Source organism: Zingiber officinale, chromosome 8A, assembly GCF_018446385.1.
Source record: "Zingiber officinale cultivar Zhangliang chromosome 8A, Zo_v1.1, whole genome shotgun sequence".
NCBI classification, from domain to species: domain Eukaryota; kingdom Viridiplantae; phylum Streptophyta; class Magnoliopsida; order Zingiberales; family Zingiberaceae; genus Zingiber; species Zingiber officinale.
Window position 1 is genome coordinate 77,483,072 of NC_056000.1, and position 26,140 is coordinate 77,509,211.

General features: G+C 37.3%; 4 protein-coding genes across 10 annotated transcripts; 3 read left to right on the plus strand and 1 right to left on the minus strand.

Moving 5' to 3' along the window:
• The first annotated feature begins 1,631 nt into the window (after positions 1-1,631).
• LOC122010993 (aldehyde oxidase GLOX1-like) lies at positions 1,632-3,688 on the plus strand. The gene is made up of 3 exons (XM_042567444.1): positions 1,632-2,063; positions 2,143-2,303; positions 2,488-3,688. The coding sequence occupies exons 1-3, from the start codon at positions 1,632-1,634 to the stop codon at positions 3,686-3,688; spliced, it is 1,794 nt and encodes a 597-aa protein (XP_042423378.1).
• Positions 3,689-4,075: 387 nt separating this feature from the next.
• On the plus strand, positions 4,076-9,958 carry LOC122009631 (casein kinase 1-like protein 4). Of its 2 annotated transcripts, XM_042565869.1 has the most exons (15): positions 4,076-4,275; positions 4,390-4,430; positions 4,838-4,907; positions 4,990-5,138; positions 6,737-6,832; positions 6,937-7,007; positions 7,209-7,270; positions 7,347-7,410; positions 7,657-7,741; positions 7,817-7,943; positions 8,671-8,753; positions 8,941-8,998; positions 9,247-9,365; positions 9,506-9,682; positions 9,780-9,958. In XM_042565869.1, exons 1-14 carry the CDS (start codon positions 4,200-4,202, stop codon positions 9,677-9,679), a joined length of 1,275 nt encoding a protein of 424 aa, XP_042421803.1. In that variant the 5' UTR covers positions 4,076-4,199; the 3' UTR covers positions 9,680-9,682; positions 9,780-9,958. The 2 variants fall into 2 exon arrangements, with proteins under 2 accessions (XP_042421803.1, XP_042421802.1); XM_042565868.1 differs by having other exon boundaries at positions 4,077-4,275; positions 9,506-9,958.
• Positions 9,959-10,987: 1,029 nt separating this feature from the next.
• On the plus strand, positions 10,988-18,362 carry LOC122009630. Of its 5 annotated transcripts, none has more exons than XM_042565867.1 (15): positions 10,988-11,334; positions 11,466-11,532; positions 11,881-12,025; positions 13,763-14,115; positions 14,293-14,330; positions 14,448-14,527; positions 15,432-15,496; positions 15,847-16,144; positions 16,339-16,451; positions 16,524-16,589; positions 17,198-17,288; positions 17,389-17,456; positions 17,666-17,703; positions 17,785-17,977; positions 18,065-18,362. In XM_042565867.1, exons 1-14 carry the CDS (start codon positions 11,306-11,308, stop codon positions 17,966-17,968), a joined length of 1,635 nt encoding a protein of 544 aa, XP_042421801.1. In that variant the 5' UTR covers positions 10,988-11,305; the 3' UTR covers positions 17,969-17,977; positions 18,065-18,362. The 5 variants fall into 5 exon arrangements, with proteins under 5 accessions (XP_042421801.1, XP_042421800.1, XP_042421797.1 ...); XM_042565866.1 differs by having other exon boundaries at positions 11,101-11,334; positions 11,424-11,532; XM_042565863.1 differs by having other exon boundaries at positions 11,101-11,334; positions 18,047-18,362.
• A 1,557-nt stretch (positions 18,363-19,919) lies between these two features.
• Positions 19,920-25,870, minus strand: LOC122009629 (ABC transporter E family member 2-like). 2 transcript variants are annotated; one of them, XM_042565862.1, is made up of 13 exons: positions 25,729-25,870; positions 25,468-25,611; positions 24,780-24,865; positions 24,577-24,674; positions 24,369-24,486; positions 24,211-24,300; positions 23,055-23,359; positions 22,781-22,976; positions 22,526-22,711; positions 21,777-22,046; positions 21,264-21,509; positions 20,879-21,026; positions 19,920-20,218 (listed from the first exon to the last, which is right to left on the minus strand). In XM_042565862.1, exons 2-12 carry the CDS (start codon positions 25,568-25,570, stop codon positions 20,907-20,909), a joined length of 1,818 nt encoding a protein of 605 aa, XP_042421796.1. In that variant the 5' UTR covers positions 25,571-25,611; positions 25,729-25,870; the 3' UTR covers positions 19,920-20,218; positions 20,879-20,906. The 2 variants fall into 2 exon arrangements, with proteins under 2 accessions (XP_042421796.1, XP_042421795.1); XM_042565861.1 differs by having other exon boundaries at positions 19,920-20,254.
• Between the last annotated feature and the right edge of the window lie 270 nt (positions 25,871-26,140).

Consider the following 26,140-nt stretch of genomic DNA (forward strand, 5'->3'; position numbering starts at 1 on the left):
GTAAGGTTTAAGTGAAAACCTTAAATACCTTTGCGGTGAGAAATTCCTAACTCAATGGGGAGCTTAGGTGTAGAAGGAGCCTTGTGATAGGTTCCAATGCATGTTGCATATTTCATTAGCATGGTTGATTGCTATTATGTTTTCCTTAACTTAAACGTATTACCAAACATCAAAAATGAGAGATTGTTGAAAACAATCTTAAGGGTCCGATGTGACCATGAGTTTTGATGTTTGGACAAAGGGTTTATGTTATGTCTACTTCTGTATTTGATATATGTATTTGAGTTATGCAGGTTTGCAGGATACACATATGACTTAACTTGATGGCTTCGGATCCGGTGAAGGATGGAGCGTCTGAGTGACCATGGACAAGACAACAATGATAAGTCGAGAGAAGTACACTTCGAGACATACACGAAAGATAACATTGGGACAAGCCGCATACTTGAATGCATCTGAGGGATGAGAGCTAAAGGAAGGAGACTTTAAGGCAAGAGGTCAAGGTAGCGAGGAAGAGTCAAGTGAGTCATGAGGGTCCGAGTGTGAAAGAAATGTACTCGGGAAGGAAAATCCTAGGTTTAGGGCTTTACTAGTCGATTGACAATTGGACCAATCGATTGGGGCAGGACACAGAATGTTTCTATGCCTAACGACTGAGGCACCAATCGACTTGTGTATAGATCAGTCGATTGGTAAAGAGTCATTGCATAATTGTAAATTTTGCGGAGTGTCGTTAGGTGTATCCAACGCTAACACCAGTCGACTGATGGAGACACTAGTCCATTGGTAATGAGAAAAATAGTCTATGTGTTTTCCCCAAGCTCTATATAATCGAGCTTGGGGTGGTTAGCTTGGGTGATGAAATTAAACTTGGTTAAAGCCTAATTAGAGTCTCTAAGTTCCTGTGTGATCCAAGCGTCTTGATCGAGTTGTGGTGAGGTTTCTCTACCGATAAGGAGGCTTGAGCTAGCAAGAGATTCTGGGGACTAACCCACTGACGGATAGACATCGTTCACCTTTTAGACAACCATGGAGTAGGAGTTTTAATCTCCGAACCACATAAACAAACGTGTTAGCGATTTGCTTGTTATTTTCTTGTCTTTAGATTTCGTATTTGTATATTTTTCACTACACTAACGAATACGTAGGAAAGTGAACGATTAAGCTAACGACTATTTAACCCCCCTTCTAGTCAATCAAAGATCCTGAACACATGCGGCTCGGTACGTACGTGATTTATCCTTGTTTATTTTACTATGAGACCGATGACGAGAGATTATCTGGGGGAACGAATCACCTTTTTTTTTCTTTCCTTGAGATGAGTTTTGTTAATTTATCGATCGATTTTGAGGATTTTATTTTTTGGAAAATTGTTACGAAAAGAAAATAATTACACGAACCTTATTTAGATAATCGATTAGTGGACTCCTTAGTTAATGTAGGTCCTTAAACTAAGCACGACCGAACACATTAATTCTATATATATTCGACTCCACTCCATGCATGTCCAATCTAATTTAGTCAACGGTGAGCCAATGCCAATGGTATTCAATAAATAACCATCCGCACCGAAAATTTATAGAGGCGGAGGGGATGAGAAAAAAATAACTAGCATACTATAGCGAAAAATCATGAATAATCCTCCAATTTGTTTGCTTGGTATTTTCTTCTTTCTTCTCTCCCTCTCAACTAATCTCGCCGCTCCCTTGTTGCACGTCGATGATACCATTAATGGCTTGTTTGGAAGCGTATCCGTTAATATTGATGCATCAACTGTGGCACCGCCACCGATGGCGAATGAAAGGAGAAATCCTAACTTCGAGACCACGTTCCTGGGCACTTGGAAGCTCCTACGTAGTAGCTCAGGGGTGTCGGCGATGCACATGGCGATCACCAAAGAGAACAAGGCCATCCTATTTGATGCCACAAACTACGTCCCCACCCAAATGCCCTTGCCGGCGGGGAATTGCCGTCCTATCCCTAACAACAGCGCTGCCCCGGAGGACTGCTGGGCTCACGCCGTCGAATACGACTTTGTGAACGATCTACTTCGTCCGCTCAAAGTAATTAATTATTTGAGAACATAATAATAATAATAATAATAATAATAATAATAATAATAATAATACGAGGATGGTGCAGGTTTTGACCAACACTTGGTGTTCGTCGGGAGGATTCGCGGCGGACGGGACGCTGGTGCAGGCGGGAGGCTTCCGCGACGGCGGCGTCGCGGTCCGGTACCTCGAAACCTGCCCTACTTGTGACTGGGTCGAGTACCCAACCGCTCTCTCCGCTCCCAGATGGTAGGGAACAGTTTGCCTTTTTTTTTATTATTAAAAAATATTTCATTTAATTTTTTTCAAATTATATATATATATATATGTAAGACAGTTATTGATGAGGTGCAACTGGTTGATTTCCGAGTTCCGACGAAAATTAATACTATAATTTATTATTAGATTTTACGAATTTAATCCGCGCATGCAGGTACGCGACCCAACAAATCCTACCCGACGGCAGTTTCATCGTGGTGGGCGGCCGCCGGCAATTCAGCTACGAGTTCATCCCCGCCCGCGGTCAGTCCAACCCTTCCAACTACAAACTCCGCTTCCTCGTCGCCACCACCGACGACGTCGAGAACAACCTCTATCCGTTTCTCCACCTCTCCTCCGACGGCAACCTCTTCATCTTCGCCAACAACCGCTCCATCCTCTTCGACCCCCGCTCCAACGCCATCCTCCGCGAGTTCCCTCCTCTCCCCGGCGGCTCCCGCAACTACCCGGCCTCGGCCGCTTCCGCCCTCCTCCCCATCCGCCTCCGTGGCTCCTCCGCCGCCGTCCAAGCAGAGGTCATCATCTGCGGCGGAGCCGCCCACAACGCCGCCTCCGTCGCAGCCAACCGCCAGATCTTCCTCCCTGCCATCGCCACCTGCAGCCGGCTGGTCATCACCAGGCCCAACGCCGCGTGGCACACGGAGAGCATGCCCACGTCGCGCGTCATGGGGGACCTCCTCATCCTCCCAACCGCCGACCTCCTCCTTCTCAACGGCGCCAAGAGCGGCACCTCCGGATGGGGCTGGGGCGAGGAGCCCAACCTCGAGCCGCTCATCTACCGTCCGGCAGTCAAGCGAACCCCTCAACGCAGCCGGTTCCAGCCACTGACGCCGTCGACGATCTCCAGGATGTACCATTCGACCAGCGCGGTGCTTCCGGACGCCACCGTGCTCGTCGCCGGAAGCAACCCGAACCCGTCCTACAACTACACGGCCAAGTACCCGACGGAGTTCCGGGTGGAACGGTTCGAGCCGCCGTACCTCGACCCTGCGCTGGCGGTCCACAGGCCGAAGATTTCGGAGGGATCTACTCCGGCGTCGGTGAGTTACCAGCAGGGATTCTCGGTACAGTTCGAGTTGCAGGGGGGTGAGTCGGGTGTGGAGGCGGCGGACGTGAAGGTGACGATGTACGCGCAGCCGTTCACGACGCATGGGTACTCGATGGGGCAAAGGCTGCTCGTGCTGTGGGTGGCGGAATTGACGTCGGCTGGAGAGGGGAGGTGGCAGGTGTCGGTCACGGCGCCTTCCTCGGGGGCCGTGGCGCCGCCGGGGTACTACCTGACGTTCGTGGTGTATCGTGGGGTGCCCAGTGAGGGTGTGTGGATTCAAGTTGGTGGGGCCGCCGGTGGTAATTGATTTTTTTCTTCAAATTTGAAAAAGAGAGAAAATATTATTAGTTTCTTATTTATTTAATGAAATAAAAAATAAATGAGAATTGTGATCGATTTCCTTTTTCTTATATCGTCAATGTAAAAACTTAAAAAACCATTAATAAATATTTTATTTCTATGAGAAAAATACGACAAAGGTAGATAAATATAAAACCGCCTTCATGCCAGATTTTTCCTATATAATTAATTATACGCTGTCAGCTCAGCAAAAGTGAAAACAAACCGGAAAGATCGGTGATAGGCACAAGGAGCGGTTCGGTCCGGCGCTGGATCGCCTCTCGTCGAGTCGGGTAACGAGTTTCCTGACCTTCTCGTCATCGCGGGCGACACTAATTACCCGAAATGCCCTGGCGTCGTCTTCACCGACTAGTCCATGGCCCTACCCATCCCTGGGGACCTCTCTCGCGATTTCTCGTCCCCAATTCAAAACCAGTTCATCGATTCCATTTCGGGATAGAGTGGGCGAGGACTGCGCCATGGATCGGATCGTAGGCGGGAAGTACAAGCTAGGGCGCAAGATCGGGAGCGGATCCTTCGGCGAAATCTTTCTAGGTGAGCGAATCGTTCCCCTGCGCGTTAGCTTCGCCTCCAATTCGGTTCATCGATCGACATATAATTTGCTCTTTGTTTTTATTCTTCCCTGATCCGATTCCTGTTATGTTACAGCGACGCACGTTGACACGTTCGAGATCGTCGCGGTTAAGATCGTACGTTCTCCGATCTATTGTGGCGTACTTGATTGATTTTCCGTTCTGCTTCTGGGTCATCGACTGTGATTGAGGATAAATTTCCCCTTTTTTCCCTATGGGTACTCCGTTTATGGTATTTCTGTTGATGGATGTAATTTTAGATCTCTTTATTGACGCGCTTATGCACATCTGGTTAGTCAGTATTCTTAGATTAATTGACCTTCCTAGAAGTGGTGATGTGATAATCATGGCCAGCTGTGTTTTTTTTACTGGTGCTAAGGTGGAAGTTGTTTCAGCTATTGTATTTCGAAAGAGTCTAGCTGTCAATCTCCATCGATGACCTTGCCTATATTTGACATTGTTTAGTGGTGGCTTGATATATGTTGCGTTGGGTGTATGCTTATTTTTGTTCTTCATGGTTGCAGGAGAACAGTAAGACCAAGCACCCACAACTAATTTATGAAGCCAAGCTTTATAATATTCTTCAGGGAGGAAGTATGTTAGAAGAATCATTCGCATATGAATCTCCTCTCCCTCTTTTGGAACTCAACTTAATTTGGTTATATCGTGCATGCAGGCGGGATCCCAAATATAAAATGGTATGGTGTTGATGGAGAGGAGAATGCTCTTGTCCTTGATCTGCTGGGTCCAAGCCTTGAAGATCTGTTTGTCTATTGTGGTCACAAGTTCTCGTTAAAGACAGTTCTGATGCTGGCAGATCAGATGGTAATTGGAAACTAACAAATAGAATAGATTTAATACCCTTACCTTACTGCCATGCACAATTTGGTAAACATTGTCAGCTTGATTAGTGTTGAAAACATCAAAGAGGTTTAATTGCATTAAGGAAAATCACCTGCAAAAAATGATTTATTGAAAGTGATATATTTTTCAAGCACCTGCATACGACTTGTAAATAATGGATCATATCTTAATTATTGTTGAGTTTTGACAAATGATTACCGAAAAGGTGAAATCTAATAGAATCATGCTAGATGAAATTGGCTGGATGTGCAGCACACGTTATTACGGTGTCAATGGGAAAACAACGACCTGTTAAGTGTGCTAATGGATGAACTAATATTATCGTTTCTAGGATTTACTCAGTGTTGTAAATGGCGATAAGCGGTGGTGAAGTGGTCACTCTCCTCGGCTGCCGGTTGAATTTTTTTTACTATTTTTTATATATAATATTATAAATCATCATTATTCTTTATCAAATATATTTTTAATAAATATATTAATTAAAAATTAAATCTAAATATTTAAAAATTATATATATATATATATATATTAAATTCATGGGATAGTTTCATTAGACTTTAATTAAGTCTATTTACATTATCTCAATCATAGCTACGTGTTGATTAAAATTGTTAATCTAAAGTTTTAAATCCTAACTTACAATTTATTCGTGTACTCTTTTTCTATCGGGCGACGAGTCTGACGCGTCGTCGGGGCTGCACGGCGCGTTTGGGCCTGTCATCAGGCCCGGGCGACACCCCCGGGCCTGTTGTAGGGCTTGGGCGACGCGTCTGGGCTCGCATGACGCGTCCAGGCTCGCACGACGCGTCCGGGCTTGGGCAACACGTTCGGGCTTGCGTGATGCGTTTGAACGCGTTGCTAGGCTCGGTCGACGCTTCTAGGCTCATCGCTAGGCTCGAATGACATGTCCGGGCTCACGCGATGCGTCCAGACTCGTCATCGTGCGCAAGCGATGTGTCCGGACTTGTCATGGTGGCGAAACGGAGACATCGGTTCCAGGTGCGGCGGTGACGGAATGAGGTGAGTTACTGTCTAAAGCACCTTCTCAGGCAAAGGCGGTGCGGTTGATGCCACCTCTTGCCTAGGCGGCCGCCATTTAGAACACTGGATTTACTTGAGTTGATGCAAAAAATTATATAAACCCAATAAGTGAATATTGTAGGCCTGGAGCTCAATAGAGGGATAGCTGGATTATATCTAGATAGTCGATTCCAAATAGTTGGGACAAACATATATGGACGATGATAATGATGATGATGCAATCAAGAAATGTTGAAATCATGCTATTCTATATTCCCATGAAATTGTTTGTTCTTTATTATTTAAATTCTTGATAATAACCATCCCCCATATTTTTATAATTGTTAGCTTGATTTGATTCCCTATCATTTTTTTTTGTTATTCCTCATCACTGTTAGGAGTTCCTGTGTTTCATCTATATTTTGAGATCATGTTTAGTTTCTTATAAGTACTCTAACATGGTACATACTTCCTCAGTAGGATTCCAACATTGTTGATTAAAAAAGCTTGATCACTCCATCATCTTTGATATTCAACAGATTACAAGAATAGAATATGTTCACTCAAAAGGTTTTTTACACAGAGACATCAAACCCGATAACTTCCTGATGGGTCTTGGTCGGAAGGCTAATCAGGTAGTAAATCACAGTGCCTCTCATCAATCTCTTGGGTTCATATACAATACTGTGTTATTTCTTTTCTTTCTGTGTGACAGTATCTATTTAAAATGGTTTTCTAGGTGTACATCATCGACTTTGGGCTTGCTAAAAGATATAGGGATTCTACTACCAATCGTCATATTCCATACAGGTCTTCTATTTGTGAATGAGTTTGATTTCATCTCTTCACGAAGAAATGCTTGTTTTATAATTATTGTCTAGAAGGATGAACCCAGAAATGGAAGTCTGTGGTTACATACAAAACCAATAGTTCTTTTACCTTTGGTTTTTAAAAATTACATCTCTACATTTAGTGTGATCATTGATCAGCCATATCCTTCGATCCTTACAGAGAAAACAAAAACCTGACTGGAACTGCTAGGTATGCTAGCTGCAACACCCATCTTGGAATTGGTAAGTAGAGATCAATTTATGCAGTCTTATTTAACAGTTGTGCACATGATACTTACTTAATCCACCAACTAACTAGAGCAAAGCCGACGGGATGATTTGGAATCTCTTGGTTATGTTCTTCTCTACTTTCTCAGAGGGAGGTATGCTTTAGTTAGGAAAAATAAAATTATTTTCCATATTTAAATTTACTTTGCTGCTTAGTTAGATTTATTTTGCAACTTTGATACTTCTACAGTTTGTTCTGTCTGCGGAGCTCATGAATTTTTCTTTTTTCTTGAATCTAACATCTAGTTTATTTTAGCCATAGTGATATCTAGATTTTTCTTCTCCCTAATATAATATGCAGATTTAACGAGTATAATTAACTTATTCTCCTGTTTCATTAGTCTTCCATGGCAAGGTCTAAAGGCTGCCACAAAGAAGCAGAAGTATGATAAAATATGCGAGAAGAAGCTTTCAACTCCAATTGAAGTATGTATCCTGTAATTGCATATTGTTCTCTCCTCTATAATTAATTTTACTAATAAATGTTGTAAATTTCTATAGGTTTTATGCAAATCCCACCCAGTGGAATTTGCTTCTTACTTTCACTATTGCCATTCTTTAACGTTTGAACAACGACCCGACTATGGATTCTTGAAGCGGCTCTTCCGTGATTTGTTCACTCGTGAAGGTAATTATGGGAAAATCATTATTTTGGAACTAGTTTAGTATGAGTTTCTCTTGTCGAGAATGTCCCAATCACAAGTAGTTGGAATTGCCATCCTTATTATATATTTGCAATTCCTTCCAAAGAGCCAACTATCTGCATGTACTTTGCTATGTTGAGCTCTCTAATCCAGCCCTGTTATCTCCCTAAACTCCTAAAGAGTTAAGATGGGAGGGCAAGGGGAAGAGAACAGTGCTTCAATATGATAAATAGGCAGAAGGCTTCTCAATCTTTACATTCATTATCCAGTTGTAGCAGGCTTTGCTCCTCCAATCGTTATGTATCTCCCTTCATTCAGTGCCCTTCCATCTGGGAGTTCACATATTGTTGGGAGCTAGCCATTGTTGAGTCCTTGCCTTGGATGGGGGTCATTAGGCTTTTTTGGCCTTAAATAGAGTTAATTGCTCCCTGCCTCCCATTGTAAGCCCTTGCCTCGGATGGGGGTTCGTAGGCTTTTTTAGAGTTGATTGCCCTTCTTCCGTTTGTGACGTCTGCATATGTAATTTTTTGTGAACATTTTCAAAAGAATAATATTGTTGGATCATGGAAATCTGCTAGTTGGAGTACACTAAAATGTTTTATATTCATTTTGTAAGTTAGTTCATTGTTCCTATTGATTTATTTACTTGTTATATATGATGAAATTTTCACTGTTCGAATCCTGCTGATGTTTTTTGCTCAATTACGACAGGCTATGAATTTGATTATATCTTTGACTGGACAATTTTGAAATACCAACAAGCCCAAAGGACAAGATCTCAACCTCGACCATCTGTTAGTACCCTACCAAATTCAATTTAGAATTCTTTTAATAACCAGTGAACTCTTTTTTCTATAGATGGACTATCTGGAAAATAAATAAATAAATATTAAGTAAATAAATAAACAAATAATGATGCCAATGGGAATTATTTTATTTTATTTTATATCTATGCTAATGTAATTTTTATTTGAATGACAGCTGATCTCAGGTGGAACAACTAGTCAAGCGATTCCAATGAACCCTGATAGACAACAAGGTTTTTGTCTAGTTTTGCTATTGTTTTTATTTTTATGTTTGAAAGTTCATAGTTCAAATTTGTTTCAAAGTTTTAAACTTCAAATTGGAAATACACAATGGCAAAATATAATTTTATTATTATTTTTGTTTCAAAGTTGTAGAATGTGGTGGTACTGATAAAATTTAGAAATATACCAATCTATTATTCATCATAAAAAAAAAAATCCTTTATGTTTGCTATAATGACTTAATCATATCACATTCCAGTTACCAGTTTCCGCAACATTCCTCGCGTTGATGAAGTCACGGAGCACATTGCACCTATTAATGTTGGTCGTCCTATTGTTCAAATGCAGTTCAAATATCCAGCTGATAGAGATAAGTTGGTAAGTTGATACAGTTAAACTATCAACGTAGTATAACCATTCCCTGCCTACCCCGTCATTGTATATTTTAATTGCAATCTACTTTTATCTCTATTGTGTTCTGATGTATTTTTATCAATCCTTTTTCTCCTCCTTCCCAGAGAGTAGGAACAAGTTCTGAACTACCTCAACTATCATCCCCGTCACTTGCTTTCCCTGGTCCTTCAAAGAAACATGTAAATTCTAAACAATCAGGGCCACCACCCGATGCTTCCCATGTTGGCTCCTCCAGCAGTTGGTTTCCTACGCTACAGCGTAATGCTTCGGCAAAATGACCGGTAATTCTGTTGTATGAGTAGCTGCCATGTATGTTCAGTCCCAGTTCACTGCATGGGACTTCTCAGGTTGAGCGTCTGTTCTTTATGGGCTCTTCAGGTGTAAATTCAAAGTGGTTGGGTCCAACAACACGATAACACAGTAGCTGCACTGTTATTGCTCAGGTCACTTACTCCTGTTAAGGTGACTATTAAGTGTGTTACATAATTAATGCTTTTCGGTCTAACATTCTATTTCCCATTTAAATTGGATAAAATGAAATTGTTTTATTTCATTAATGTTGATAAGTCTATTTAGTAGAGGGATATCATGTAATAAAATGCCTCGTGGATTCATCTATCCTGGCTTCTCTGCTCCTTGTTTAGTTTTGTATTCTATTCCTTTGGTTCAGGTGCCAGGCTCTCGTCTTTAATGCTTGTTACCAGATTGCAATACCACCTTATCTGTAAGTTGAGTCATTAACACACGCTTTTGAACATAATGTGCATGATTAATGACCAACTTCACATTCATCAACTTACCACAACTAAATGTTGCTGTTATTGTAGAGGACAAGACATTGGCCTTTGAAGATTTTAGACATGGAATCTGGATCATCTTAGATAGTATCTACGTCCATAAAGAGAGATGATGAACAGGTTTTACGTTTTCTCAGCTTGGAAAAAATGGTAGATTCGAGATAGTTTGTTTTCCTTGTTTTTTAAGTAGTTATGTATATGGTTTCATCGTGTGCATTTGTCTATGTTTTAGGGTTTGTTTACTGAGTAAATAAGTTAAAGGGTGAATTACGAGCAAAGGATGAAGCGATAGAAGAATCGCTTCTTTTTCCCCTTTTTTTAGCATTGCTTTCACTGATAAATAAACATGGTTTTAGTGAAACGTGTGTAAAAATTTGTTGAAATTTTTTCTTTTCCATTCATTTCTTTAATTTTATTTTTATGCCTTTCTCGTGCGACCCTTTTTCTACTCCTAATTTACCATACCTTTACGGTCAACAAATTGTTTTTAATCAATATTTTTTCCTTTATATTTCTCATTCTTTTAATCTCTTCCTCTCTTCTTGTATTGTCTGAATATAACGTTGCCATATGATTATATCCCTATCTAATATTATTCTAATCAATCAAATCTTGTTCTATTGGAATGACAATGGATATCGGATGTCAAAAATAAGATTTAAAAAATAATTTAATATGTTTTTAAATATGTAAAAAGGTCATATAGTTATTTATTGCGTTCAATTAATTTCAAAGAAGTTTATTTCACCGATTGCGTAAAAGTTGATTTTGAATTGTTGTGGGAACACGATTGATCTGCGGGTACTTGTCAGTTTGTTTCTAGTTTGGGTTAAACTTGTGGGTGCCGGGTGCGCGTACGATTATGAAATTAATATCGATTTTGAGTTTAACATCCAATTTGGGATAGCGAGTAGTGAGTTGGGTTGGAATTGGTCAGTGGAGGAAAGTAGTGAATCTCATCAATTATTCAACGATATCAAATATCTCAGTCCACGTGCGCCTCACGCATTCACGCGAGCACGCGACGGGCTTCCGTTCGTTTTCCTCTCCGATGAATCCAACCCCAAGTGGCGGCGCGACTGCTCTCTTTCTGCTAGACGATTCCAGATGATCGCCTCATGCTATTCACTCTCGAGGTGAAGATCTTTCAGTTAATTCTCCGATTGAGATCATCCTAATCCCCTTTGATCTGCATCGCTTCCTCCTCCGTTTTGCCTAAATGCAGTCGTTTGGTTCCTTCCTGACTCGACTGCTGATTCTTGTGCAGAATAGATCGCCTCCTCAAAGTTGTGCGTCCGCTGAACGGTCTCGCGAATCCTTCAAGTCAGAATCAGGTTAATTTCTCTAACTTTTGCTTGGAATTGAAATTCTATTTCTGACATTGCACTAGATTCCTGTGTTTTACCAGCAAACAAAAAGGAACTAGTCTCTATTATCTTTACCAATTTGGGTTCTGGAACGCTAATCAAAATTGGTTGTGGTGGTGATTTAGAAAAAAACCATGAACTCTATATTTTAGTTTCTTCAAACTGAATGCCCATTCTCATATTCTCACTTAAGTCTGAAAACAAGAATTCAAATTCGAACCCTCACAAATTTCTTTTCTAGTAAAGAAACAAAATTCCTTTTTCAAACAAGAATTGGTTCCAAACAGGCTGACAGGATTTGGCTTACATGTTTAGGTTTGGGCTCGTGGTCAGATATTGAGCTGCAAATGGAAAATATCTAATTCTATGAATGAAGTAGCTAAGATGGATCGGCATAAAAAGCGGAAAGAAATTATGCATGTATGGAGACCAATCTCTACTCAGTCAACTTCACATGAAGGTTTTTCCTGATTCAATGAATTCTGCATATTTTTGAGTTTCATACTGAGCTAATATCCAATTCTTCTAAATAGAACCTTTCTTTTACTTTGGATCCTATTTTTTTATTTCCTAACCATGACTCATGAGCATTCCAAATGACTTCATCTGTTTAGAAAGGTCTGAGACATATTGGCAAATATGCTACTCCTATTATACATAATTCTAGAAAGCACTCTCTATGCTTTTTAACTTAATTCCAAGTCATTTTCCAAGATTCGGTGGCTTTCAAAAAAAAACAAATCTTAGCTAGGTATGTAGCAAATATATGAGAGCCCATTTAATATGAACTAGATTTATTTCCTTTTGTTGGGGATAAGGCCTCAAGCAAACTAATTCATTATGGTTCTTTTTTAAGTTTTTGCCTTTCCTTCCACTTGATTTTGAGGGTGTGTCTACATGAGGGGGAGGGAGCTCGAGACGCAGGAAAGAGCAGAGCAGAGCAGTCAATTTCCTTGTCTACTTCAGTAGAAGAAACCCCAAAGGGGGGAAGGGAACAATTTGAAGCTCCTTTGCCCACATCTGTTTCAGACCAAAAGTGGATTAAAGAGGGGAAAGAATGTTGTAAGGATTGGTTTAACTGTTCATGTCTTAGAAATGACAAAATTGAAGGGCTAATTTTATCATTTGCTCTCAAATTGTTTCCTTTCCTCTATCTTCAAGTAGACAGTACAAAGGAAACCTCTCTCCTAAGTTTCTGCCTTTCCTTCCACTTGATTTTGAAGGTACTGTAACTTCCCAGGAAACCAAAATCATGGCCAGGAATTTACTAGTATCTGAACAATAAGATAATGTGGCTACTGATTTGTTTTTGTATCCTGAAGCTATGAACTGAATTGTTAATTTGTATTCACTTCAATATGATTAGTTGAGAATCATCTAATCCTTATCCTGAGAGTCATGTAATTTAGGTTGATATATGCACCTAATAATTTTCGTGTGCTTCTCATAATAAGCTTATTCGTATTTATAGTTAAACTAGGAAAACAATTTTATACCTTATTTCTATTGTCTATTGAAAATCTGCAAGAATTTTCATGCAGCAAATTCTTCTACGACTGGAAGATCAGTCAGTGCTCATGTACTATTGTTCTTGTTGTCTGCTATGCATTGTAGAAAACATTTTTCAATAATAATAAATCTGTAGATGCAGGACAAACTGCAATGGGCTGAATGTATCGTTGAAGCTTTATACATTCAGGATAACCATGCATTCAACTGCTATTGGAAATGTTTTGCGAATATTTAAAAAAAAAATCTAAAAGGCCATGTAACTACTCTCTACTTTTTATTATATGCTCTTTAGGGAATGACTCCTTGCTATCTAAGAGACAATTGCAACTATATGTATGCTTTGAGTTTACGAAGCCATAGTTACATTTTTGTTCTCTCTAAATAATTGTCAAACATCAATTGGGAGTTTGTTTCATATTTAGTGGTACAATGGAAAATCATCTTGTTTTGTAAAGACAAGTTTAGCTAGGTGTACTATAGCCTTGGTAAATCACAATGTTTATTCTAGAAGCTGTTGAATTGCAAGTCTATGTTTAGGAAATGGAAGCTTATCGAAATTATAAAGGATTTTTTAGGAACTCTAAAGAACCTTTGAAGAATTTAGAAGTCTTCTTTCATTTGAAGCTTAAAAGGAGTTTCTTGGGACTTTGTCCATCTAATTATTCTAAGATATCATTTAATACAGTTGACTATGATAAAGGATCAGATCTTCAATGCCAACAGCCTGAAGGACAAAAGAACAAGCCTACAGGTGATTCGGATGAGCAGGTCTTCACCCAGGATGAGTCTACGTCTGACACTTCAATGACATTAACCACAAGTTCTAACATAGTGGATCATGATAACCATTTGGAAAAATTAACTACAAGTTCTAGCATAGTCGATCATGCGAGCCATTTAGAAACCATAGCAGGAACTTTCTCCAAAAGTCATGATTCTACTACCGCTTCCATATCTCGTGAAAACCCTGAACAGATTACAGTTGAGAAGGGTGCTGATTTAGGAAGCCAAGATAAAAGTTCTTCAGTTTCTATTGAGGTATCTCTTGAGATTCTTCTCTTTCTGTTCAATGAATGTATATCTTGGTTCACACCCTCAATTTATAGTCTCCTATTCTTGGTTTTTCTTTTCTTGCAAGTTTTGGTGGATAATTTAATGTAAGTTATATTGCAAGACAACCGGAATTCATTTACAAATCTAAAATAATTTCTACAGGTAGATGCTTCTTTGATTCGCTTTATTAAAGGAAGAGGGTATGACCTTCAGAATTCTCTATGCATTGTTTGTTTCATCTAGTATAATGCTTTTATTCCTCACTTTTATCGAAAAATCTCTAGTAGTCTTGAAATACAAAATTTTCTATCTTTTAGTGGTTCAACGCAAAAACAGATTGAGGGAGATTTTGGCGTTAATATTGTGCTGCCTTCCTCTAAAGAGGATTGCAGTATTGGTGAGTTAGTATTTAACAATTGGACTTTCTTTCCTCAGAAACCTTTTGTTCTTATTGTCACATAGCTTTCACTATTAAGTTTTCTTAATGTGCTGGTCTACTTCTAGTGTTTGTTGTTATTTCTCCTCCACATTGTTTGTATTAGTGTTTCCTGCATGGCTAGATTCTACTGAAGCCGACTTCAAAGCAAATACTGGCCCTTATAGTTCCCTATCGTTACAGTTTTTTAATCTCCGAGAAAGATTTCTTTAATGAGAATGATATACTTAACATATTTTGGTTGTATTTTTGAAATGACATATTCAACAGTCCATATATTTATCATTCAAGGAAACACAAATGAGAGATAAATTTCTGTATATTTTCCCCTTTAACTTTATTTCCCTACTCTGATACTCTGATTCTCTCCCCTGCAATTTTCCTTCCTCAGGAAACACAACCGAGAGTAAAACAAGAAGAATTCCTTTTTGCAAGGATTTCAAACCTACTTTAGTTAATAATTAACAAACACGTGCTTGATCAACTTGTAATTTGCCTCATCTGTACTCAATGAAGAATAAGTTTTTTTTTTAAAAGATGTATCCTTTATACTTGTTTTGTTAAGCAGTGAGGCCAATGCATGCTCTTTTGTTCTCTTAATCTGTTTTTCTAATTGATGTGTACTTTTGTTTTGGCATGGCTCTTTATTGGAGTCTTATTGCTGTATAAAAGAATATAAAAAATACATGACCTACAACTATCAACATATATGATATTGAATGTTCACTGACACTACGCTTGTACCTGTTGCCAGTTTTGGCTTCCATGAAGAAAATTAATTATTTGTCAGTCTTTTTTTATTGTTTATATTATTTTTTGATTTTGTTCTCATTGGGTAATTGGATCAAAATTTCCCCTTTTGCAGTTGTTGAGGGCTCAATTGGAAGTGTTGCTAAAGCTTCAGAAAAGATAACTAGGATAATTGAAGAGGTTAATCAACTTGATTAGTTAATTAGGAAATTTTATATTAGTTACTGTCTAATGGTTATGAGGAACAGTCCTCTCATAATTGTACGCTAGTTGCCATGAAATGGTTGTGAAGAATAATTCTCTCATCTAGACGTTGGGTTCAAATATCTTGGTTATTACAGTATAATGTTTTTACATTAATTTAATATTTGTGCAGGCTGCAGCAAACTAATTTATCATATCAATGTCATTTTAGTTGAGTAAAAGTAAATTTCATTTGGTCAAATTAATTTGATGCCATCGTTTATAAAGCTGCTTTAGTTTATTATGCAGCTCTTGTGGAATAGTTAACTTTCAGTTGTCATTTACAGGCCGTGAAAAGCCCAAGGCTTGATTATTCTCACTTTATATCCCTACCATTGGCTCTCCACCCGGAACTGGTGGAAAAGCTAATTCGTTTCCAGAAGTCTATTCTTGGAGATGCTGCAGTTGGGCCTGAGGATGACCTGGAACATGAATCAAATGAAGATGCTACAGATGAGGAGGATAACCAATCAATAAATCAGAAAGTTTCTGTTCAGCTTGAAGTTGGGGAAGAAAACAAACATGTGAAAGTAAAGATGGATTCTATAGGATATAAATCTACTTCTAAAGCTTCTATTTTGTCAGGTAGGAAAATGTTAGTCCTTTGTCCTTTCCTAAGTCATTCTTCATGTGACTGATTTGTGTGATTATTGTATTTCTATAAACTATGAGACTTGCAAATTCTTTATTTATATCATACATCCAATATTTTTTTATTTGTTTGTTCTTTCTAATTTTGCCAGTTAAATATTGTTGATCATCCTTGTTGAATAATACAGATATGGGCATTGAGAAATCCATCTTTATAAAACCAAAAACATTCCATCTAACTGTTCTAATGCTGAAATTATGGAACAAAGAACGGATCGCTATGGCTGCTAAGGTTCTGCAGGTAAACTATCTACTCACGGGTATTCTGGGAATTGGTTGATTGATAGTTGGATATTTTCCTTGTCGATCACAGAAAATATCATCAAAAGTGCTGGATGCTTTGGAAAACCAGCCTGTTTCCGTAAGACTTAGAGGATTGGTATGTCACTTTTGTTCCTCTATTTTGATCATTGTAGTCTTCATTCTGTCACTGTTATATCTCCACTTGAAATCTTGAGGTCCAAAATATGATCTATTTTAGATGATCAACTACATTTGCAGGCAGTTGTTTAATCAGCAATTTTTCTCATTGAAATTCCTGATGGTTCTCTCAAAGAAACCAAAATCTTTTGATTTGGCATTTTCCTTGTAATAAAACTGGTTCCGAGTATTCAGATTAATTCTTGTACTTCCATTGTTAACTACTTCATGTTGGATGCGCATTATGTAACTATTGATGATTTTGGTTGTAGCTAGTTCTTTTGATGGTTTATGCCTTGCCTGTAGATCTTAATTTTGTCGGGCAAGATTCCTGAGTTTTTTGTGGTGCTTTGCTACTCAAGCTAAGATGTGTGCAGTGTGCATATCCGAACCATATTATAGCGAAGTTTGATGATTTTGCTATTGATCCTTTTAGTGTATTTCTATCAATCTCAATCTGCTTAGGGAATATGTAGTGTGTGTAAGCCAACCAGGACCTTAGCTACAACTTCCACGGTCCTTTCCAAAAGTACAAAGGAAATATTTGATTTTGGATCTTGTTTGCAGGCGTGCATGAAAGGTTCGCCTGCTAAGGCCCGAGTTGTGCATGCCCCAGTCAAGGAAATTGATGAAGAGGGACGGTTGTTGCGTGCTTGCCGTATCCAAACATTTTCCAACTTCACAGATATTCGAATGCTAGAAAACACAAACTTTTTGATGCCAAAATGTTCACACTTGACCTTTTGCAACCCCCACAGAGGTTATTATTGATGCTTATGTTGAAGCTGGTCTCGTTCTCGAAAAGGATGCTCAACAATCACTGAAGGTAATTCTTTTCTAATCCCACATATTGAAATTGCAAGCTAGTAGGTGTGTGGTTTGTTGTTAGTTAGAGGATGCCAAATCTCAGCGTCTCAGTTGCTATTATTGCATTTAGACCATAATTTTGCACTAGGAAAATCTCAAAAGCACTAGGAAAGCAAGAATAAGTTCTTGTTCACTACTAAATTCCAATTCCTAACACTCTAAATGCAGCTACATGCAACTGTGATGAATGCTCGACACAGGAAAAGGTGCTCACTATTCTCCTGTTATTTGCAACTATTTTGCTGTGAAAATTTTTGTTTCCAAGTACGAAGGCAAATTGTTTTCAGGACAAGTAGGAGAAAGATACAGGATTATTTTGACGCGCGACACATTTTCAGAGTTTATGGTTCCGAGGACTGGGGGGAATACCACATTCCGCAGGTGCATTTGTCCCAGAGATTCAAGCATGATGAAGGTGGATACTATCATTGCTGCACTTCAATTCCCTTGCCTGAAAAAAATGCGGACTAATAGACTCAGGTACATAAAACTAAACACACAGTTTTCGTGTACTTCAACTCCAAGTTGATGCCAAGACTTCAGTTACAGTTCTCCTTGTGACTATAGCCAGGTAGCAGATGGTACATCTGATGTCTGCTAGTGTCATCATGTACTATGTGATTTCCAAGTTAATGCGAAGACTTCAGTTATAGTTCTTACGATGAGCCAGGACACAGACGTTCTTATGATATTTGTGCTTGGGACACATTTTGTTTGGCAGTTTTCTGGATGTTGAATGCTGTTCGGTTGGTATTTCCCTTAACTCGAACACAATGCTGACTACTAGATTCAGATAACATGAAACTCAGCTTGGTTTTCATTATAATTCAATTCCCTTATTCGGAACAATGTTGATCAATGGCTAGACTTGGTTTTCACGTACTTCTTAAACTTACTGGGAAGATATATTAAGTAATAGATTCAAGTACATAAAACTCACCTTGATCTTCATGCCCCAGTTAATCATGCTTGATCAATAGATTGCTGAGTTGAGGGAAACTCAAAAAGTTTCCTCCAACTTTTCTCATCATTTTATGTCTCCCATCGTAACTGCATTCCTTTTGATGAATTCAGCTTGAGCTCATTTTAAAGCCATGGTTTCTGCTTTTTGGAAAGTCAAGCATGATGCAGTGGGAAGATGAACATAGACTATCCAAGTATGTACAGTTCGAACTATGACGGACTGTAATATATATTTTGCTCGTGGGATAAAAAATCTAAAACGTTGACTACTGAACGAAAAATCACTCGTACTTTCAGATTTATCCCAAGGATGAGCCCGGGAAAGGCCACTGAAAAATCACTCGTACTTTCATATTTTTCCTAGGGGTGAGCCCGGGAAAGGTCACCAGGCCGTCTCAAGATTCCAAGATTCTTCGAGGTCTTAGTTAAAAATAAATTAATTTTTTAAATATATTTTTAAAAGGAATTTAAATTTTTTTTCATTTGAATTTGGATTAAGAATCATCATTTAAAAAAAATAATTTATTTTTAAAAAATAAAATATTATTTAAATATAAAATTTAATTTTCTCATTAATATTTAGATAATTTTCTTAACTGTTAAATTATTTAATCTTTTTGAGATATCGAAAAGTAAATAAAATTTTATTAATTTTAATTTTATTTTTTTTTTGTGAAACATTTTACCAGATATGTAATTAAATAGAATAAAATCCTGATTAAGTGGGAAATAAGATTAAATAAAATAAAATCTTGACTAATTATAATTATGAGAAAGTAATGTGAAAATAGAAATAATGAATTAATTAATAAGATGTTATTAATATTAATTAGCATATATTTATTAATGTGTATATTATTATTAATTAATATTAATGATTCAATTTAATTTTTTTAATACCTTTACTTAATTATTTAATCAATAGGTTTCAATAATATTTGAACTCTAGACATAAATTTTAATGATATGTGCCTTGAGCCGGGCCTGAAGGCTACCGTCCTAAACTTTAAAATAAACCTTTATATAAACATCACATATATGTACCCTGTACGATTTTCAGCCCATTAGTTATTTCCTGAATAAAAAAAATATATAAAAACGGCGATTTGGAAATCACTTTTTTTTTTGAAAATAAGCATACATCTTCATCTATAACAGTGCTCACGAGCGGTTCGATACGAATCCAAAACGCCCGATTTTGGGTGGATAATTTTTTTTCAACAAATCACGAATAGGTTCACAATTAATCCATCTATTCTTTCGCAAGTAAACAACTAAAAGATAAACAATCCATCCTTTTTTACAAAACAATTAATGAAAAGTTTTCCATATAAAAAACTTGGTTTTTGAATTAGCCTACATACAGAAAGTGCAGATAGATAGCTTATAGAATGTTGTTGCCAAAAAAAAAAAAATCTACTCAAAAACTTTCCCAACAGCGGCACAATCACACCAGATATATTGGGAAAAAAAACCCAAGGTTTCAATAATAAATACAAAAACAAAATTTCAAATATGTGATACATAATAAGTGACGTCAAGAAAAGAACACTGATACAATTTAGACATGCCCACAGCAACATCCACCAATAAAATACTATCACTGTTATCTAAATATCAACTTGACCAGTAATAGTCTATTCCCGAGTAGGCTCACAATAACCAGGAAAGCAGCATCTTATGTTTCTTCATGAAGCATTGAGGAAAAGACTGAGTCTACTGCCTGCGGTAATGAATTGTTTGCCAGAGAAGTTTCATCTTCAGGATGAAAAAGGAGAGCGAAGATGAATGCGTCTGCAAGCAATGTAGCTCAGTGTGGTAGAATTGTGTTTTCTTTGAGAAGGAACAAAAAAAAATTACATGGATTGTTGAATGGAAAACATGAACAGTTGAAAGCAAATAATATACAAACAACCATGACATGTTCAAAACATAATATCAGATCTGATTGCACAATGGGATCAGATCTGCACTTGACCAGGATAAAAACCAGATTAACCAGAACGATTCTTATCTACTTCAATATTAGATGGATAATATATTTTACAATTTTGACATAACAATAACAAATTTATGTACTTTAATATTGGATTAATAGATATATTTTCGTCAATACTTATTTTTTTACGTTCTAGTATATTAGATATATTTAGATTGGCTAATGTATCAGATGAATTTTTGTAACTAAAATGTAGGATTATTGTGATATTTATGCAATTGAATTTGCTCAATCAAAGGTTGGTCAATTAGTCAGCTTGTCTGGGTGGGTCAGTTCTTGATTTGATATGCAATTGCAGTTCAAGCAGTTGAGTTCAACTAGTCGAGCAGTGTTCAGGAGCTTTCCAGTTTGATTTTTGAACCAATTTTTAATGATGATATGAAGAACAAGAAGACAGTGCACAGGTAGAGGGAATGAACCTGTATGTAGCGGAGCAAAAGAATTTGATTAATCATCAAGGTAGTAGTAAGATCCAGCAGCTTTCTGATCTCGATCTTTGGTAGAGTCCAACTTATTTATTCTGGGCCTGTAGTTGGTTGGATCTCGACGGAAAGTAATGTCAAGATGCTGCAAGGAAAGTCAAGAAATGAAACAGCATCTTCTTTTGCCAAAAGCGAAGATAATGAAAAATGTGATCCAGAACATTGAAATCAATAAGCAAATAATTTATAAATGCCAAAGGCTGAAGAGCTGATGATTGATTCTAAAAGAACTCCATCAATCACCGACAGATCCAGCAAAAGACTTATTTAGAGGGAAGAAAAATAATTAAAGATGATGGAAACTAAATATTTCTGTACTCACAGATAAGAATAGGTTCATCCCAGATACCAAAGACTGAGGCGCATTAGCGACACAATCAATAGAAGGCCGCCCCTCATAAACGATGACTTTATCAGCCAAGTAGGTTGCCATGATGAAATCATGCTCAACAATGAAAGCTGTTTTCTTGGCATGCAGGATGAACCTTTTAATCACCTTTGAGGCAACGATACGCTGCTCTGAATCAAGATAAGCACTTGGTTCATCTATCAGATAAATATCTGCAGGCTGGATAAAGATTCAGGAATTAATATCTCATAAAAAAATATCACAGATGTTATTCAAGTCCACAAGTCATACCATTTGAATAATAGTCAAAATGCAACTTAATGAGAATATAAAGGAAAAACAAGATTCAAAGATTATGGATTATTTAAGGCATTTATATGAGTCCTCTCTAGTACTGAATTATTCAACACTAAGTCACACAGTATACATATAATTTATCCAACAATCAATTTAATATAAGAACAGAAAAATACTAGAAAGACAAACCTTCCCAAGACACAAACATATTGCAACTCGTTGTAATTCTCCACCAGAAAGATTCACAACTTCTTGGTCCATTAATTGCTCGATTTGCAATGGTTTCATGACATCACTCACAAATTGCGGATGCAAATATGAATCCCGTATTTTCTGATGCAGCAAGTGCCTTACGGTTGATTGAAATTTTGGACTAATTTTCTGAGGCTTGTATGAAACATTAAATTCAGGTATTTCAACATCTGAATCTTCCACAGTATCAGGCTTCAGTAATCCTGCCTGGAAATTGCCAAACACAAACAAGATGAGTAAAGTGAAACGATGGTTTCTAGCTTGTGTGTCACAACCAAATGGCGAAACTCTAGCAAAAGAAGGAAATTAACACCAGGTTCATATGCTGCAGGAATGATTCCTAAAGCATCCACAGAAGAAATCACAAAAGCACACAAAATATTGCATACAATCATTATTAACCTAAAGAATTTACATACATGCCATTTAGTATTTAGATAGGCATCAAAATATTGCTAAATTCTAATAAACTTATGTAGTTGATGCCACAAGAAACTTGCAGTAACCTCATTTAGAATATGGTCCGTAGAAATATAAAAACTCCATAATTTAGTATGCTCATGTAGGAATACAATAACTATATAATTTTAGGGACCAATTCATATACATAATGTTGTGTTGCCTGGCAATTATTAGACAGTGCAACAAGGAAACATGAAAGCAGAGAAGTGAGGGATGTTAATTACCAGCATCCTTATAAATGTCGTCTTTCCGGTTCCATTCTCACCCAGCATCACAATTATCTGCGAATCAGTAAATTCACCCTCAAACACTTTAAGCTTGAAATTCCCTTGGGTTTTAGTCATGGTAGGATATCGATAACGTTGGTATGTCTGTATATCCTCAGCGCTTTCTTGGGGAGTCTCAGCGACCTAAATGATGCAACAAATTTAGAGTAGAGTTTCTCATGCCATATGTTCTCCATTAACACAAGGATCTACCTTAAATGTAAGTGATTCATCTCTAAACCGGAGATTTTCTGTTGGAACAAAGCCAGCCAAAAAAATGTTGATTCCTTCTCGCACAGAGAAGGGTAATGTAACAACTCCATAAGCACCTGGCTTCCCATACAAGCAACAAATGAAATCGGACAAGTAGTCCAGTACACTCAAGTCGTGTTCAACAACAATAACATAGCTGAAAAAAACAAATAAGAGAGTTGGGGACTTTTGATGTTAGACCACAAAAACCACTTAAAACAACAGACCCAGATACCTGTTAGGCCTAAGGAGGGAGCGAACAACTTGTGCTGCTTTAAGCCTCTGCTTCACATCAAGATAGCTTGAAGGCTCGTCAAACATATATATCTCTGCATTTTGTATAGCAACTACTGCAATAGCAAATCTTTGCAATTCCCCACCAGACAAATCCCCCACATTTCGATCAATAACTTGATTTAACTCCAGATCAGCACATAGTTCAGCCTTCATCTCTCTCTCATTTTTTTGGTCTAGAACCTGACCTACGTTCCCTTGAACAGCTTTTGGAATGTGATCCACATATTGGGGTTTGATGATTGCCTGCATTATACAAAAGAAATAAAGTTAGCATGAAGAGACAAGCTGCTAATTGTATATATTATTATATTATATGTAATCAATAAAGCAGATACATACTGAAATATGAGAAAATATTTCATTGTTAAAATAATAAGCATATAAAAGACTTGATAATCAGAAACCAAGGTATTTTACATGCCTTTGTAAATGACTAAAAATTTGGTGTGAAATTTGAGTACCAGAAGACTAAATATGACCTGAAATCTAATGAACCATCATAGGCAACTTGTGTGGTCCAATATACATATGCAACAGAAGCCAGTATATACGAATACATGATAAACGTATATACGTGAAAACAAATATAATTAACTGAATAAGAAACTCTTATTATTTATACTTATTGCATCAGGGAAACCAGCACCCGAAGCAAGCACATAATTGAATTTTTATGTTCAGATTTTCATCATTCTGTCATTATCTTGATTTTGACATGTGTATCAACCGCAACAGCTTAATTTTTTACAAATAAACCACAGAAATTGTGTCCCTTGCATGAATCTTCACAAACACCATAAAAATGGCTAGAAATTTTGACTATTAATATTGTTGCCTTATGCAAATCAGTCGAATACATGATGTTCAATTATATGATGAACAATTGAATGCACAATGGAGAAACTTGGCCTAAATTCTTTTTGAGGGTAAAAAAAAATTATTTGAGAAACTTAGCTGGATGACAAATGTCTCAACCAAAACTAAATGAAACAGTCTATTAGGTTATCAAGTGCATATATTGAAGTAATCATCTACCAGGTATCTAGCCTACTACAGAATAAGGATAGAAAGAGGCAAAACATGCTTTTGAGAACCTTTAGATTATCCTCCAGTATACGAGTGAAATAATTCTGAAGCTCTGAGCCACGGAAATATGTCAAAATCTCTTGCCAATCAGGAGGATTCTGCAAAAGAGAAAAATTAAATAACACTAATATATACTCCAAAGGAAACTAGAAAATTAGTTAATTACGTTGAATCGGCCCAAGTTAGGCTTCAACTTCCCAGCCAGTACTTTGAGTGCAGTAGACTTCCCTATACCATTTGTCCCAACCAGGCCCAGAACTTGTCCAGGTCTTGGAACTGGCAATCTGTATAAGCATACATCCATTATGCAAAATAAATAAATATTAGTAAAAAAAAAGAAGAAGACCATATTACAACATACAAATTTCACTTACCTATGCAGTTTAAATGTGTTTGGTCCATAACGATGGGTTGTATCTTTATCCAAGTCCTTTGGTAGGTTGATAATCTGAATGGCCTCAAACGGGCATTTCTACCATCAAAGAATAAATAGTAACAAAAGTCAGAGATATATTAAGTCTCTAAGATGATCAATGTCAAAAAAATATAATTAAATCCAAAAGGAAGACCAGGATACCTTGACACAGATACCACATCCAATGCATAACTCCTCAGAAATGAAAGCAATTTTTGAGGCAGAAGTCACTTCTATACATAGTTTTCCTGTTAAAAGCAAATGATAAATTGAACAACATAATTCCTCTAGACAAATAAGTACATAATACAATAAAAAAAATGATATTCAAATCAAAGTAGAACTAAACAGATAATAGCATCAAATCTCATGGTCTGCTATAAAAGTTGTAAAGTCGAAGAAAAATACCTTTTTGATATAAACATTAAATTATATTAATTTTTTATCACTGTAATAATGTTTAGCATGTCCATGTATCTAGCGATGAAAAATAAGAAAGTTTCCCACGTCTCATTTTGTAATCAAATCTAGACACTTATCTTTGAAAGAAATGAAAATAACATCTGATTTTATAAATTTGTTAAACCAAGGAACACGCTGAACCATATTCAATGTTTTGCCTCAATAAATTGTTTAGCCCCTTGGATATCCTAAACATTGAAAAACTTTAATTAATCTAAATAGAACTACAAATCTAACAAAAGGTATATTCGAGATGCAAATGCCAAATGAATAGTACAAAAATTATGTTGAATTAGGAACGGCATCCATAAATAACTATAAAAAAAGAGAAAGATTTGAAATAAAATAATAAATAGCGCTTCCTAAATGTAAGCAAGGATATGCAGACCAGTTTTGACAACCGGGCAGCTCTTCTTGCACTCCTGGCGGCACTTCTTCGGTTTGCATCGATCAGAGCTGACGATAGCGATACGTGTCAGTCGATCCGACATGATTGAATACGAAGACCTACTACTGCAAGGTAACGCGAGCCCTGATCCATGAGAAGAGAACGGAGACCAAGTTAGACGGAATCAACAAATCGAGAGCTCATAAAGGTACCGAAAACAAAACCGGAGCTAGAGAAGAGGAGAAGGCGCCGGAAACGTACCTCGACTCCCTTCAGATGCTCGCTGAGGAAGATGGCGGAAACCCTAGCGTCCGAAGCAAGCGACAAGCAATATATATCACGGGGGAAACGTGTGGGAGACACGGAGAGGGAGCCGGATGCTCTATCGGGTCGGGTGCGTCGGGCTTCGGGTTGATGAGCTTCACGAAAGAAACCCTTTATGGAAAACTGTTTCTAAAATAATTGTAATAATGTTTTTTTGTTGATTTTAGAAATAATATGAATAAGTATTTAAAAAAAAATAGTTTTTTACTTTTAAAAAATTATGGGCAATAATAAATGGTTAAAATATGGTGAATTAGAATAATTTTTTAAAAAATAATTAATCAGGCTAATTTTTTTTTATAATTTTTAGGATATTATCAAGGGGTCTAATTAATATTATATTTTATGA

Excerpts from the sequence above, each read along its gene's own strand:
- LOC122010993 (XM_042567444.1), top strand. The coding sequence starts at position 1,632 with ATGAATAATCCTCCAATTTGTTTGCTTGGTATTTTCTTCTTTCTTCTC. Across the intron at positions 2,064-2,142 it reads ATCTACTTCGTCCGCTCAAA|GTTTTGACCAACACTTGGTG; the intron begins GTAATTAATTAT and ends AGGATGGTGCAG. Across the intron at positions 2,304-2,487 it reads GCTCTCTCCGCTCCCAGATG|GTACGCGACCCAACAAATCC; the intron begins GTAGGGAACAGT and ends CCGCGCATGCAG.
- LOC122009631 (XM_042565869.1), top strand. The coding sequence starts at position 4,200 with ATGGATCGGATCGTAGGCGGGAAGTACAAGCTAGGGCGCAAGATCGGG. Across the intron at positions 7,944-8,670 it reads TGATTTGTTCACTCGTGAAG|GCTATGAATTTGATTATATC; the intron begins GTAATTATGGGA and ends CAATTACGACAG. Across the intron at positions 8,754-8,940 it reads GATCTCAACCTCGACCATCT|CTGATCTCAGGTGGAACAAC; the intron begins GTTAGTACCCTA and ends TTTGAATGACAG.
- LOC122009630 (XM_042565867.1), top strand. The coding sequence starts at position 11,306 with ATGATCGCCTCATGCTATTCACTCTCGAG. Across the intron at positions 14,528-15,431 it reads TAAAGAGGATTGCAGTATTG|TTGTTGAGGGCTCAATTGGA; the intron begins GTGAGTTAGTAT and ends CCCCTTTTGCAG. Across the intron at positions 15,497-15,846 it reads TAACTAGGATAATTGAAGAG|GCCGTGAAAAGCCCAAGGCT; the intron begins GTTAATCAACTT and ends TGTCATTTACAG.
- LOC122009629 (XM_042565862.1), bottom strand. The coding sequence starts at position 25,570 with ATGTCGGATCGACTGACACGTATCGCTATCGTCAGCTCTGATCGATGC. Across the intron at positions 24,487-24,576 it reads AACACATTTAAACTGCATAG|ATTGCCAGTTCCAAGACCTG; the intron begins GTAAGTGAAATT and ends ATGCTTATACAG. Across the intron at positions 21,510-21,776 it reads TATGTTTGTGTCTTGGGAAG|CCTGCAGATATTTATCTGAT; the intron begins GTTTGTCTTTCT and ends ATCTTTATCCAG.